General features: G+C 36.9%; 1 protein-coding gene across 4 annotated transcripts in view; it reads right to left on the bottom strand.

Annotated features, from left to right (window-relative positions):
• Positions 1-736: 736 nt before the first annotated feature.
• ARSJ (arylsulfatase family member J) overlaps positions 737-13813 on the bottom strand; it is a 90004-nt gene continuing 76927 nt past the window's right edge. For 3 of the 4 annotated variants that reach the window (XM_047718296.1, XM_047718295.1, XM_047718297.1), the window contains one exon: positions 737-3109. In XM_047718296.1, the coding sequence (XP_047574252.1) occupies positions 1705-3109 (1405 nt within the window). In that variant the 3' untranslated portion in view covers positions 737-1704. Of the gene's footprint in view, positions 3110-8052; positions 8082-13813 lie in introns of those variants that run through there. The other variant, XM_047718298.1, reaches the window with a different exon arrangement.

Genomic DNA, 13813 nt, shown 5'->3' on the forward strand with positions numbered 1-13813 from the left:
GCATGCTGAGACCCTGCTGAGTAGGGAGCCCAGGATCATGACCTGAGCCAAAGGCAGCTGCTTAACCAACTGAGCCACCCAGGCACCCTGCAAGACAGATTTCTCTTAAATCACAGTCTACCTAGCATCATGTGCAGGTGAGAGGTATTCTTACAAATAGCTAATAACATCTGTGAAGCCATTTCCAGATAGAAGACTGTGAGCTAATTTATTCTCATTGAAAAAAGATATGGAAGGGGATGCCTGGGTGGCTCAGTCGGTTAAGCATCTGCCTTTGGCTCAGGTCATGATCTCAGGGTTCTGGGATCGAGTTCCACACTGGGCTCCTTGCTCAGTGCGGAGTCTGCATCTCCCTCTGTCTGCAGCTCCCCATGCTTGTGTGCTCTCTCTCTCTCTCTCTCTGACAAATAAATAAATAAAATCTTTAAAAAAAAAAGTTGTGGTCATTAATAGAGAGCTTAAAATCACATCCCACCATATCTACTTTATGTAAGAGAAGAATCATTATAAATGTTATAGATTAACAAAAATAATATTTTTGCCTCTGAAATAGCCAAGAGGAGACACCTCTTATTTGCAAAATCTGTGTTATTTACTATGGTTGTTAGAAAATCATAGCTTTAATTGTGTGTTTGTAAAGATTTTTCTTGTTAAGATGAATAATTTTATCTAGAAATTAGATCAGGAAAACCACACTAAATTTGTTAGTGCTGTGAAATAAGTCATTTTAATAATTAAGACACATAAATAAAATGTTTATTATAGAAACAATAAAGGTGTCTCTCAACCCCATACAACACTGAATTTCCAAGTAATTTGTAAGGAATATATTCATCTTTTTACATTCAAAATAATGGTTGAACAATGATGATTATCATTTTTTCTGACTAATTTTCTTTTTCTATTCTATGAATTCACACAGTATTACAGTAATTTATAGTATTACAGTGCTTGGTAATCTTAAAGACATGAAATAAACTTCTAACAGTATATAGAAAATAAAAATAAAATAAAAGTCATTTGTATAACTTTATGAAAACAATATTTTTTTCTGTAAAATAAATTATGTACTTTATGTTGAAATGTCATTCTGTTAAAGTGTTTAGAAAATAGTTACATTCACGTTTTGGCAGTGTGCTTAAACATTCTTATTTGCCATTCCCTCATGCGTGATAAAATGAGGTGCAAGCTGTTTACATGGGAGGAAACAGCTTATTTTCACAGGAAAGGAAATGATACATGAAATGGAATTAATTTAGAAAAACCAAGTATCATAAGATAGAGATACAATAATTCACTAAGAAAAAATATTTTTCAAGGCCTTTTGAGGGGAGGCAACCTCAAAACTACTCAAAAGTAGTTTCCATCACGCTACCCTGTAACTTCCATCAAATTAACATACTCATTGATTGCAGTTGAAAGCAAGTGTTTGGTCCCTTGACTGAAGCACAACAGCTGAAATCCTTAATGAGCACTTTCATAAAGGAGCAAAAGGAATAAACGTCTCTATCCTCCTCCAAGTGTGGCTTGCAAAGGTAGCACCTTTGGCACCGAATAGACCTGTTTTCCTTGTGACCATGACATGAAAATAAGTCTGGTGCTAATGACAGTGATATTATTGAGCCAGATTTGCTGGTTTACCTAGAAAACAGCTAAAAGACTAAGACTGACTTAAGTTTAACCAATTTTGGAAAAAATGTGTACTTATCCATGATAATGGCAAACACCTGAATGGCAATTTGGAAATGAACCTGCTTTCTGCTGTTTCTTCTTTGTCTTGCTTTTCTTCTGCTTTTTCTCAGCCTTCTTTTTGCTTGGCTTCTTTTTCTTGTATTCCTCTTTATACCATGGTCCCCAGACTCCTCCATTGAGCCGAGGGTTACTTCTGGGGTCTTTGGGGGGGTACCTGACAGGCACTGCGGTTTTGTTGAACTGTGACAGCCTCCGTAGGAGCTGCTTCACGATTCCGGGATACCTGTGAGACAGGTCCACTCTCTCATATGGGTCAGCTGTGATGTTGAAGAGCCATACGCTTTTGCCAGTCGACAAGGTAATTCGTTCGTTATGCCACCGGTTGGGCCCCAGGTTGCTGAAAGACTGAGGGGGAACCCAGTCACTGTAGCCAGGGTTTCCTGTAAGCAGTTTCCAGTGCTGCACCCTGATGGCTGACTGGATGGCGGTGTTCCAGATCCCGTAGCCTGCTGCCCAGGAGCCATTTTTTGCCTTGGTATAAATGGGGTCAATGTTATGCAAAATATCCACCCGGGGCGAACGAAGGCCTTCACTTATGGTTTCCCAGACATCATAGCCATCCAGTTGAATGTCCTCATCAATTTGTCCTTCAGCCAGTGAAATCAGAGTGGGGTACCAGTCAGTGATGTGCACAAGCTCCTTACACACTGTTCCCTTGTTTTTCAGAAGTGGACTATGCACAAAGCCGACAGCCCGAATGCCCCCTTCCCAGTATGTTCCTTTGCTACCTCTGAGAGGCCAGTTACTTCCTCCTGCTGTGGGCTGACCGCCATTATCTGAAGAGTAGATGATAATGCTGTTGTTATAGAAACCATATGTCTTCAGAGCCAGGGTCACATTGTTGATTGCTTCATCTAAACAGGAAAGCATGGCAGCATACCTCCGCCTATTTATGTTGATAATGGATCTATAGTGTTCAAAATACCTGCCAGGGGCTTGCAGTGGTGAGTGAACAGCTTGGTAGGCAATATATAAAAATATAGGCTTTCTGGAGTCATGGGAAGCTAAGATTTGCTGAACTCTTTGAGTGTACATCTGTGTGGAGTAGATGCCATTGTCATAGTCCCAGGCAGCATTGTCATTTTCATACAAGTCATAGCCACACATTCCAGGACTGTCACATTTGTAGTGTGTGTAGTAATCACCACTTCCCAAGAGGGAACCAAAAAAGGTATCAAATCCTCTCTTGGTGGGCATACATTCTTTTCTATAAAAACCCAAGTGCCATTTTCCAACCATATGTGTTGAATAGCCAACCTCCTTCAGCTTCTGAGGTAGGGTTGCATTGTCCAGAGGTAAACAGTTGGGTTGGGTAGGTCTTATGATAGAATGTTGAAGTCCGGTGTGTATCTGATACCTTGACAAGAGTAAAAATTTCGTCAGTGCAGGATAAAAGAGATATTACAATGATTCTTAAATTAAACAATGTTTCTATGAAGAGAAACTTTACCTCAAGTAAAATATGACCAGTTCAGCATTTCTATGGTTGACTCAGAAGTCTTATCCTAATTAGCTTCATATATTTTTTTTAAATTTTATTTTTTTCAGCATAACAGTATTCATTATTTTTGCACCACACCCAGTGCTCCATGCAATCCGTGCCCTCTACAATACCCACCACCTGGTGCCCCCAACCTCCCACCCCCCACCCCTTCAAAATTCTCAGATCGTTTTTCAGAGTCCATAGTCTCTCATGGTTCACCTCTAATTAGCTTCATATTTAACATTTGAAATACATTTGACTCTAAATCAGTACTTTTGAAACTAAGATTTCACCACTTATCTCAAAGCACTTTTGTTTTGTTTTGTTTTGTTTTGAGAGAGAGTGTGAGTGGGACAGGGGAGGGGCAGAAGGAGAATCTTGAACTTGGAGCATGGAGCTCTACATAGGGCTCAATCTTATGACCCAGATCATGACCTAAGCCAAAATCAAGAGCTGGATGCTTAACCGATTGAGCCACCCAGGCACCCTTATCTCAGTGTTTTTAAAGTTCTTCTAATGGAATTAATCTGAATAAACTTTAAACTCTTAATTAATTATATGACATAGAAAGCTAAAGTGATGAGGGAAAGGATACAAATGTTAGAGGAGTATTATTAGTTTTTAGTCTGGGGATCTCACATTAGCTCCCGAATCATTTCCTGAGATCTATTTCAAGCTAATTCTGAAGCACTAAAAATACAAGCAAAAGTTATATAAAAGTCTGCTGTTTGATTGTCAAAATATATTTTATAATTAGTCCCCAACCTGTTAGATCTCTGTAAAGAGAAAGGGAATTTTTCTGGTTCACAGTACATTATTCTGAAAAAACATTTTAGGGTAAGGGTTTTAGCTAATGCTAAAGAAGGATTACATTTTCCCCAAAACAGAAGGAAAAGAGTCCTTTCATATTTTTTTCCAGTGTCTCAATTTAAGAAAAAATTAGATTCATTTATAGTCTAAGAAAACAAAGCAACACCTTCTATACGTTAAAATTAAGTGAATGTTAGTTTCCAGCATTGTTCTTGTCCCAAGGATATTTTTGCCAAGGACTTTTCCTCAGAGAAGGGTTATCATCACATAAGTGTATGAATTTTCATTTGGGTCAAGACGTGCCTATTAGTTCACAACATTTAAAAGCAATTGATTCTATAGTCATTATATAAGTTCAAAAGGACTTTGAAAATAGAAAATACAGAAATTCTGAGAAAATGAAGATTGCAGAAGGTTTTAAGGTAGATGTGAAGATATTCTTGGAATCAGGTTACAGAGAGTAATATTGAGATCAAAATTAAAAATTTTAAAAACTGATTGAACCTGAAAGGCCATCATGTCATACATACCTTGGGTGAATAGTGCAATTTATTTAAAATTTCAAATGACAGGATAATGTAACTGTGAATCCTTTTGAAATATCAATTGCAATAACATTGATGGTTTGGTAGGCCCCATAGGGAAATGTGATCACTAATGGAAAGCAGCATTCCACATGGACTTGTCTACTCTGCTGATCATTAAGCTGTCAAAGTTTCACAATGATCACAATTGTAGTAATTTAAAATATAAAAACTCTCAAAGAAATAAGCATTTCACAAGCATTATTTAACACCAAATTCAGAAAATATTGTTATTATCCTTGATAATTTTTGATGATCCAGTTCAGGATCCAAAACATTTACTTGTGAAACCATCGATTTTTTATGAGTACATGACAAATTGGTAACACCTATCAGTGTAAACACTGAGTAAATTTAAAAATGGAAAAATCTGTATGGGTAAGAATTTTAATGAATTATTAACTAAATAATTCTATGTGGAAAATGTGAAAGTATCTATTCAATTCATTGAATGGCTAACCAATGCGTTTTTATAATCAAACTGGGCATTTTCTCAGCTAGTACTAAAAGCAAAAGTAATTGAGCCTTTTGAAAAGCATGAAATACAGAAAATGCTCACATAAAAAAGAGTAGTAAAGAAGAGATCTGCTTCTTTCAGGAGAGGGGACAGTGTTAGCAGATAAATAAGAGACATCAGAACTATTAACTGTATGGTTTCCACAACCTAGGACAGTCTTCATATTGGAAAATTTAGAATCAACAACATTAAGGTATGGCAGCAGCTCATAAACAGAAGAGAACTTTTCAGGACAGACTCATTAAATGGATTCAAGACTTTGGGGCCAAACTGGTGGAGTTTGGGGTAGAATTTGGGTCATGGGTTAATGGTAGAGTTTGGGGGTCAGACAGACCTGGGATTGAATTTGCTCCACTGCTTATTAGCTGTGTGACTTTGGGCAGTACTTAACCCCTCTGATCCTCAGTTTCCTCATCTGTAAAATGGGGATAATAATACATATTGGGTTGTTGTAACACTGAAAGAGAACATAGAATCTGATAAGGAGAGTACATCAATAGATGACAGGTTTTGCTATTATTACCTCCAAGTTCTGAGTCATATGTTCCTTATATATTTGTACAAAGTTTTATTATTTATAGGCATTCTTTCACATGCATTATTATGTTTAGTTCTCACTATAACAGTGAGAAGTAGGACATTTTTATGTTAATTTTATAGATAGAATAGAGATATAGAGATGACCCCCAACTCCTCCAGCCTGCCCCACCAACCTGTGAAATTGATTCCTGAATGACAGGAGTTAAATCTGATTCTCTCTCTATTCTTTTTTTTTTTTAAAGATTTTATTTATTTATTTGACAGATAGAGATCACAAGTAGGCAGAGAGAGAGAGAGAGAGAAGGAAGCAAGCTCCCCGCTGAGCAGAGAGCCTGATGTGGGGCTCGATCCCAGTACGCTGGGATCATGACCTGAGCTGAAGGCAGAGGCTTAACCCACTGAGCCACCCAGGGGCACCTATTCTTTTTAAGAATTAAAATCAGTACTTCTTGGATGCCTGGGTGGCTCAGTCAGTTGAACATCTGCCTTGGGCTTAGGTCGTGATCCTGGGGTCCAGGGATCAAGTTCCACATCAGGCTCCTTGCTCAGCAGGGAGCCTGCTTCTCCCTCTGCCTGCCTCTCCCCCTGCTTGTGCTCTCTCTCTCTATGACAAATAAATAACTAAAATCTTTAAAAAAGTAAAATGAGTACTTTTCGAAAAATCAAAGAGCAGGGAAAAAAATGTCATCAGTTTTGAGAAGCAAATCTGTTCTAACTTTCTAATTAAAGAAAGGAAAGATTTTTGTAAATCAAATAGTGAGGCTTATATTGATCCCAGAGAAATTTGAGAACAATTTTTGAGTAGATGATTTGTGAGTATTTCAAAAAGCTAAGTTAGCTTCATTTTCTTTTCTTCTTTATGTTACTTTATTTAATTAATTTTAAAAATTTTAAGCTCCATTTTCTTTTTTAAAAAATATCAGCATTAGGTAAACAGTTTAGGAAAATGATGGGCATTTCAAAAATCTGCTCATTTTCTTAAAAAATAATGAAAAAAATAACCAGATGGTAACATTGTATATTCACCAAAAGAATGATAATGTTACACTTTAATACCAATTAAGGCATACAGATAATTTTCATTTACATGATTTCTCTGGCTTGTACAAGTCTGTGGATGAGGCAGGAGTGTTCCATTTATTATTTTCATTTAATAACAACAAAAGCAAAAAACACTGAAACTCAGAGTAATTTAGTGGTTTGTCAAGTTTTACAGCTGTAATCCTTGAAAAAAAAATCTGGAATCCAGATTTTGGGGTTTAAAGGCTTTTCCATGAACACTCACAGATTATTGAACAGTTAGACCCATTTAAAATTTGGGTCCATTTATTTGCATTTATTCATTTGCTCAATTAAGCAGTATACTGAGGTGGGTATTATGGAGGGTACATATTGCATGGAGCACTGGGTGTGGTACATAAACAATGAATTCTCAAACACTGAAAAGAAATAAAATAAATTTTAAAAAATGTGTGCCAGGGACAAAGTTGTTGTTTGTTTTTGTCCACCACCTCCTGGTACCCAAAGCTTTGATATCCTTAAATGAGCTCTAAGTCAAGATCAATAATGGCAGTGACTTTTATGTATGAGTTCTCTGAACCTTGGGATCAGGTTGGGATGGAGTCAGTGCTTTTAGTCATGGAGAAGAGCACTGAATGTTAGCAAATTATTTTCTTTCAAGGAGAGGGTGCCTGGGTGGCTCAGTGGGTTAAGCCTCTACCTTTGGCTCTGGTCATGATCTCTGGTCCTGGGATCAAGCCCCACATCAGGCTCTCTGCTCAACAGGGAGCCTGCTTTTCTCCTCTCTCTCTGCCTGCCTTTCTTTCTGCCTACTTGTGATCTCTCTCTGTCAAATAAATGAATAAATAAATCTTTAAAAAAAAGAAAAAAAAAAAAAGAAGTAGATGGTTGAAATCCAGGGAAGAATCTTTGGCTTGATAGTGACTTTGACTAGGCAGCAGCAACTAGCTCAATAATCAATGATCAATAATTCTTCAAAATACAAAATAGTATATTGATATATATCATATAGGAGGAAGAGTTGATATTATCAACTTTGAGCCTAATCAAGACTCAAAGTAATATAAATGGCCTGAAATGTCAAAACGAAGAAGGTGAAATATTGATCAAAAATTAAGGAGGTGCTCAAAGAGTGAAGGGAATACATCAAAAAGATATTGAAGCCTGAATGAAGGGGATCTCACTGGCCGAATATGGGACAATGTGAGTATCAAAATAAATAGCGATAGTAAAAAATTTTACCCACTGAATAAAATAGGGAAACCCTGAGTCCATACTATTATAAATAAATTGGCAAATAATAAAAATTTGCTATGGAATAGGATAATGACATATTCTCACAATACCTCCCACAAAACATGTGATAAGAGAGTAACTGTGCAGGGATGCCTGCGTGGCTTTGTCAGTTAAGCATCTGCCTTCTGCTCAGGTCATGATCCCAAGGTCCTGGGATCGAGTCCCACATCGGGCTCCTTGTTCAGTGGGGAGCTGGCTTCTCTCTCTGTCTGCTGCTCCCTCTGCTTGTACTCTCTTTCTCTGACAAGAAGATAAATAAAATCTTTAAAAGAGAAACTGTAAAGTGAAAGCACCTGATAAACACCATATTAATCTAGAGATCAAAGTTAACATCACCAATAACTGGGACCAATTGTCATGTGCCTGCTGATAGGATGCAATGAGAAGAACACAACGTGGTGTGCCAGCCCAAGATGCAGAACCTGAATCGATGTGCATAACCTGAGAAGACAAGAGGCAAACCCGAATTGAAGGATATTCTACAAATAACCTATCTAAAATATTCAGAAGCGTCAAGGTAATGTAAATCAAAGAAGGAATAATTAATTTTTCCAATTTAAAGAGGAATAAGGAAACATGACAAATAAATGTAACATGTGATTCTGAATTGGAATAGTTATGATAAAAGACATACTTTGAAAACTGTCAAAATTTAAGTAGGGTCTAAGGATTAAATGGGATTAACAATGTTAATTTCCTGGTTTTCCTAGTCTCAGGACCCAGCATAGAAAGAGATTTTGTTTGTAGGGAATATAAACAAAAGTATTAGAGATGATGGGGCATCAGGTTGGCAGTGAACTCTCAAAAGGTCCAGGAAAAAATGTTATTTGGGTTGTACATGTATGGTACTTGACTTTCTCTGGAATATGAGATTGTTTCAAAATTTTTTTTAAAAAGTGTAAGAAAATCTAATTGGAATAAATGGAAGGCACTACATGGTAAAAAGCAATGATTTACATGTTTCTTATGGATCTGGGAAGTTGGATATATCAGACTATGAATTTGAAAAAAAGCAAAACAGAAAAGAGCTAAAATGTTAATAAGATCTTACATTATATAAGGGCAGTGTGCAAATTCTAAGAAGTAATAATCTTACTCTGTGCTAATCAGAATATATCTGGAATAGAGTACTCAATATTTAAACATGGTCCCCCAAATAAATGTACGCTTATTTATTTATAAATGGCACACATGCACTACTGTACTAATTTATGAACATCATAAGCTTACACTAAACAGAAATGAAAAAGGATGGAATAAAAATAAATATAAATAGAATTTCCGGTATTTGTTCTTGTATCCTATGAACGATCCTGCATTGCCCTGCAGTGTATGTATTCCAATATGGAGAGAGCTGGTACAGAAAGTTGATTGTGAAGAAATGACAACTGAAACACAGGGATTAATGAGAAGGCTATTACAGTAGTGTAGGTCAAAGGGGTGGCTTGGACTACCACCTAGTGGCAGTAAAAATGGAAGTAAGTAGATAAATCAGATGGAAAATTTGAATTTAGAACTGATAGGACAAAATCAGTGAAGGGAGGGTAGTGGGAAAGGAAAAGGAAAAAATCAAGGACTTCTGAATTTGTGGCTTTCATATTTTGGTGAACAGTGGATGGACCAACTGATCTCTGTTTTGTTCCAAAGTATACAACTCCGACTAATGGATAACATTATAAAATGGTACATGGCAAGATGACAACAACACAAACAACAACTAAAAAAACCCCACAACTAAAAAAAGAAAAGAAAAGAAAAGAAAAAAGCAACAAAATAGACTATACGATCATCTGCCAGGGATTCTGTAAAAGATGTATCTGAGGGGCGGCTGGGTGGCTCAGTGGGTTAAAGCCTCTATCTTCCACGCAGGTCATGATCCTGGGGTCCTGGGATCGAGCCCTGCATTGGGCTCTCTGCTCTGCGGGGAGCTTGCTTCCTCCTCTCTCTCCCTGCCTGCCTCTCTGCCTACTTGTGATCTCTGTCTGTCAAATAAATAAATAAAATCTTAAAAAAAGATTTTTTTTTAATTAAAAAATTTAAAAAATAAAAAAGATGTATCTGAATTGGGAAAGGAGTGTTAGGTTACCTGTAAGGTGTCTTCTAACTCTAAGAATTCATGGATCAAGGATGACAGGTCAATGTTTCCTTAAAGAATGCCGTGCAACTTCAGAGCAGCTTTACATAAACAAGTTTATAATATTACGTACAGGTATTTGATAAAGAAGTTTCCACAATGCATCTGTATATATTTAAGTTCTTTCTTTGAATAACATAAAGTTAGCTTAAAAAATAGGTTTTTCACAAAATATTCCTGAATGCAGTAATCATGACTAAAAAAATGAACTAATTTTGAAATTTAGTCTACTTTTTAAAATTATCATCTGGGTACCATGTGAAGAAAATTCCATATGAACAATAGTAAATCTAGATTTGATGCCAAATCTGTTAAAATCAATAGCAATCATTCTCACTTCCCTGCCAAATTAAAAGATAAAAGCTATGTGGGCCTTTCACCTTGGCATTAGAATGTGTAAAGACTTTTGTAATCTTTTTAAATATTAATTTATATCACTGGGTTCTGGTAGTGGCAGTAGTTTTGAATTCTCTTTTGTCTAGGAATGTCTAATACAATATTATTGTTTTAATTACATAGTTAATGTACCCTTACAAATACAAGATACATATAAAGATAAAATATGAATCCTCATGGTTCCATGCAGACTCCAATGTCTAGTATTGTTATAGAATACAAAATCAGCCAATAGTGAGGGAGAAATTGGTATTTGAAGGGAAGGAACCAGGTATAAGAGACTATAGCATATTGGGCGCCTGGGTGGCTCAGTGGGTTAAGCCGCTGCCTTCGGCTCAGGTCATGATCTCAGGGTCCTGGGATCGAGTCCCGCATCGGGTTCTCTGCTCGGCAGAGATCCTGCTTCCCTCTCTCTCTCTGCCTGCCTCTCCATCTACTTGTGATCTCTCTCTGTCAAATAAATAAATAAAATCTTTAAAAAAAAAAAAGAGACTACAGCATATGAATTAAATGTCACTCAGATATTTATAAATTAGAAAAATATAACTAATTTTCCATATTCTGAAAGATGTTCCTTTATCACTTCCTTCCAAAAGACTAGCATAATCTTCTCCAGTCCCATCAATGTTGATGCAAAAGTTGGGCATTCAGCCTTGCTGAATATTCCATTGTGTATATGCACCGCAACTTCTTTATCCATTCATCTGTTGAAGGGCATCTCAGCTCTTTCCACAGTTTGGCTACATAGATATTGCTGCTATGAACATTGGGGTACATATGTCTCTTCTTTTCACTACATCTGTATCTTTGGAGTAAATACCCAGTAGTGCAATTGCTGGGTTATGCAGTAGCTTTATTTTTAATTTTTTGAGGAACTTCCACACTGTTTTCCAATGTGGCTGCATCAATTTGCATTCCTACCAACAGTGTAAAAGGGTTCCCCTTTCTCCACAACTTCTCCAACATTTGTTGTTTCTTGCCTTGTCAATTTTTGCCATTTTTACTGGTAGAAGGTAGCATCTCAGTGTGGTTTTGATTTGAATTTCCCTGACGGCTAATGATGATGAACACTTTTTCATGTGTCTGTTAGCCTTTTATAGGTCTTGTAGCTTTTGTAAGGCTAATGTCTTCTGCCCATTTTTTATTTGATTATCTGTTTTTTGGGTGTTGAGTTTGAGAAGTTCTTTATAGATCTTGGATATCAGCCCTTTGTCTGTAGTATCATTTGCAAATATCCTCTCCCATTCTGTGGGTTGCCTTTTGTTTTGTTGACTGTTTCCTTTGCTGCGCAGAAGCTATGAGGCCAGCATTACCTTGATCCCAAAACCAGGCAAGGACACCATTAAAAAGGAGAATTTCAGACCAATATCCCTGATGAATACAGATGCCAAAATTCTCAACAAGATCCTAGCTAATAGGATCCAACAGTGCATTAAAAGGAGTATCCATAGCAAGCAGATGGGATTCATCCCTGAGGTGCAAGCACGGTTCAACATTTGCAAATTAGTGTGATAGAACACATAAATAAGAGAAGAGACAAGAACCACATGGTCCTCTCAATTGATGAAGAAAAAGCATTTGACAAAATACAGCATCCTTTCCTGAGAAAAACTCTTCAGAGAATAGGGATAGAGGGAACATTCCTCAACTTCATAAAATCCATCTATGAAAAACTCACAGCAAATATCATTCTCAATGAGGAAAAGCTGAGAGCCTTCCAACTGAGATCACACTACAAGGATGCCCACTCTTGCCACTATTGTTCAACATAGTACTAGAAGTCCTAGCAACAGCAACAAAAGAAATAAAAGATATTCAAATTGGCAAAGAAGTTAAATTCTCTTTCTTCACAGATGACATGATACTCTATGTGGAAAATCCAAAAGTCTCCACCCCCAAATTACTAGAACTCATACAGCAATTCAGTAATGTAGCAGGATAAAAAAAAATCAATGCAGAGAAATCAGTTGCTTTCTTATACACGAACAATGAAACTGTAGAAAGAGAAATTAGAGAATAGATTCCACGTATAATAGCACCAAAATCCATAAGATACCTTGGAATAAACCTAACCGAAGAGGTAAAGGATCTATACTCTAGGAATTACAAAACACTCATGAAAGAAATTGGAGAAGACACAAAAAGATGGAAAAACATTCCATTCTCATAGATCAGAAGAACAAACATTATTAAAATGACTATTCTGCCCAGAGCAATCTATACTTTTCAACACCATCCCAATCAAAATATCAATGGCATTTTTCAAAATGCTGGAACAAACAATCCTAAAATTTGTATGGAACCAGGAAAGACCCTGAATCACCAAGGAAATGTTGAAAAAATAAAATCAAAGCTGGGTACATTACATTGCCTATTTTCAAGCTATATTACAAAGCCATGATCGCCAAGACAGCATGGTACTGGCACAAAAACTGACACATAGACCAATGGAAGAGAGTAGAGAGTCCAGATATGGACCCTCAACTCTATGATCAAATGATCTTTGACAAAGCAGGAAAAAATATCCGATGGAAAAAAAGACAGTCTCTTCAATAAATGGTGCTGGGAAAATTGGACAGCTATATAGAGAAGAATGAAACTCGACCATTCTCTTACACCAGACACAAAGATAAACTAAATGGATGAAAGACCTCAATGTGAGGTAGGAATCCATCAAAATCCTAGAGGAGAACATAGGCAGTAACCTCTTCGACACTGACCACAGCAAATTCTTTCAAGACACATCTCCAAAGGCAACAGAAACAAAAGCAAAAATGAACTTTTGGGACTTCATCAAGATATGGGCCTTAATTTTATCCTTCAGTTAATTATATCTTCTGACAAAGGGTATAAGTGGGAAAGAGGTACCATAACAACTCAATGCCTAGATTTTTATCTCATGAATGAATGGATATTCATTCATGAGATGAAAAACGAGTCATAGTTTGGAATGAATTACTTATTTAAAACTCGTTCACCTACCATTAGCCAGACACTGCTAACTTTGGGGGTCATAAATTTGAAGGAGATGATTCCTGCTCACAAGGCACTCAGCGAGCCCTCTTGCTCAACCATAGACTCCACCAGTTAAGATCAAAAATAGAAAAGATAGCTTAACTCGCGCTCTAACTAAAATCCATCATGCTTATTTCTTATCAGACTTTCTTGAGGCATTAATGAAGCTGTTTTGCAATGACTGGAACATCCTAACCACCAGGCCAGAAAAGCCCAGATAGCAATGGACTGCCTAGAAGACTGCACACATCCCCTTCCCTATGCAC

Source organism: Lutra lutra, chromosome 2, assembly GCF_902655055.1.
Source record: "Lutra lutra chromosome 2, mLutLut1.2, whole genome shotgun sequence".
In the NCBI taxonomy this organism is placed as follows: domain Eukaryota; kingdom Metazoa; phylum Chordata; class Mammalia; order Carnivora; family Mustelidae; genus Lutra; species Lutra lutra.